This window comes from Emydura macquarii, unplaced genomic scaffold (assembly GCF_026122565.2).
Source record: "Emydura macquarii macquarii isolate MOO-44397 ecotype Brisbane River unplaced genomic scaffold, CSIRO-AGI_Emac_v2 contig_3003, whole genome shotgun sequence".
Taxonomy (NCBI): Eukaryota; Metazoa; Chordata; order Testudines; family Chelidae; genus Emydura; species Emydura macquarii.
Genome location: NW_027133140.1, coordinates 22,858 through 25,181, shown reverse-complemented (window position 1 = coordinate 25,181; position 2,324 = coordinate 22,858). Strand labels below are relative to the sequence as shown.

General features: G+C 53.1%; 1 protein-coding gene across 1 annotated transcript; it reads left to right on the top strand.

Annotated features, from left to right (window-relative positions):
* The first annotated feature begins 278 nt into the window (after positions 1–278).
* LOC137141120 (olfactory receptor 5AP2-like) lies at positions 279–1,256 on the top strand. Its single transcript, XM_067529969.1, has one exon. It carries the CDS (start codon positions 297–299, stop codon positions 1,254–1,256), a length of 960 nt encoding a protein of 319 aa, XP_067386070.1. The 5' UTR covers positions 279–296.
* The last annotated feature ends 1,068 nt before the right edge of the window (positions 1,257–2,324 follow it).

Genomic DNA, 2,324 nt, shown 5'->3' with positions numbered 1-2,324 from the left:
CAGTTTATATCCATTTGTTCTTGTGCCCACACGGGTACTGAAATAACTCCTCTCCCTCCCTGGGTATTTATCCCTCTGATGTATTTATACAGAGCAATCCGAGCTTCCCTCAGCCTTCTTTTGGGTAGCCTACACAAGCCAAGTTCCTTGCCTCTCCTCTCATAAGGCAGGTTTGCCATTCCTCAGCTCACCCTCGCAGCCCTTCTCTGCACCTGGTCCAGTTTGAATTCATCTTTCTGAGAGCTTGCAAACAATTCCGCTGCTCACTGCTTTTTCACTGTCACCCGACACAGCTCATGGAGAAAGGAGAATGGGAAAATGAAACGGCCGTCATGGAATTCATCCTCCTGGGGTTTGGGGATTTCCCGGAGCTGCAGAACCTTCTCTTCCTGGCTTTCCTAGTGATCTACGTTGGGACTATGGCCAGTAATCTCATCATCATCGTGCTGTGTGTGACTGATCCGCACCTTCACATCCCCATGTACTTCCTTCTGGGGAACTTGTCCTGTTTAGACACCTACTACACCTCCATCCTCCTGCCCAGGATGCTGGCCAGTCTCCTGACTGAGGACAGAACCATTTCTTTTGTGGGCTGCAGGACACAATTTTATTCTTTTGGTTCTCTGGTAACTACAGAGTGTTATCTCCAGGCCGTGATGTCTTATGACCGGTATGTAGCCATAGGCAAACCATTGCACTATGGAACCCGTATGAATGACAAATTGTGCCTCCAGCTAGCAGATAGCTCTTGGATCAGTGGGTTCCTGCCTTCTACAATAATGACGTGTTTTATGTCACAATTGATTTTCTGTGGGCCCAAAGAAGTGGACCACTTATTTTGTGATTTCAGCCCAATGCTAAAGCTCTCCTGCAGTGACAGCAGCCTCATCACACTGGTTCTATATATATTATCCTTCCGAGATGTAGTTTCCCCATTTCTATTAACCGTGACGTCGTATGTTTGTATCATCACCACCATCCTGAGAATCCCTTCCACCCCGGGGAGGCAAAAGGCTTTTTCCACCTTCTCCTCCCACCTCATTGTGGTGACAATTTTCTATGGGACCCTAATGATCGTTTACCTTCCACCAAGCTCCAGCAGCCTGAGAGAACTGAACAAAACGTTCTCTCTCTTCTACACAGTCCTGACGCCCCTGGCCAATCCCCTCATTTACAGCCTGAGAAACAGGGAGGTCCAGGAGGCCCAGAGAAAAGCTGTCAGGAAATGTATGTCCCTCATCAAGAACTCAGCTTAGTTGAATAAAACGAGGATCAGTGTGACGAAGTGAAGGTGTGCTTGGTGTTTCCTGGGAGTGCTGTGCGCACCTCAGTTTCCCCCATGTGTTACTCATGTATTTCAGTGATGGGACCCGAGTGTGTGATCATTGCAGGGACCACTAGTGGGCCGAGGGTCCTTCCGCAGCCACACGTACACAGACCTGGCCAGGACCCCTCCGCCTTAGGGCAGCCAGCTGTGACAGGGTGTAACAGGTTGCGGCAGATGGAAACAAGGAGAGCTGGCCACCCAGCCGAGGAATGAGACAAAGGATGAGAGAGGGCAAAGGGGCATGTCTGGGGGTGGCTGATGGTCCCTGGAGGGGGTTTGCATGAGGCAGAACCAAGAATGGGGCTCTGGTGCTTTCCAGCTGGTCGTTGCTGTAACTTTCTGATTCATCTGCTAACAAAGGCTGTCTGCACTGGGATCCGGAGAGCTAATAATCCCGTCTGGCGCCCTAATGCCTAGGAATCGCTGCTGACTGAGAGGCGGGGAGTCATGGCCCCTTTGGAGGTGTGTAAAGGCCCTCCTGGCGTCCCATCCAGGGGGACTCGCGGCGGGGAGCTCCGGTAAAGCGGGGTGCTGATCGCTCTGGGGTCAGATTCAAGAGGCGGCTGCACTAGTGTGAGGGCAATCGAGGGGTCCCGCCTGGCTTCACCCCTAGTGGTTGCAGAGCCCCATCCCTGTGGGACTCCGTCACAGTCAGTCAGTCTGGGTGTCGGATTCTCACAGGAATCGCACTCGGGGTCCCCTCTCGACACAGCCAGGCAGGATTCTGCTGCTGCGGAGTCTGCCCTCATCCCCCCTGGGTCTCCACATACCAGTGCAGCCAGCTTCTCAAACTGGCCTTGGAGGGTCAACCCCCTGTCCCGCCTGGCACTCTCCCTGCTGGACCCCCCCTCAGATGGGTCCCGGGGAGTTCCTCCAGACCCCAAAGGGGCCAGGCACCCTGCCTTACAGTCAGAAGCAATTCACAGCTTGTGTGGGAGTCAGAGGGGTTTATTAGTTCTCAGGATCCCAGCGTAGAAGGATGTTGCTAGCAGCTTAC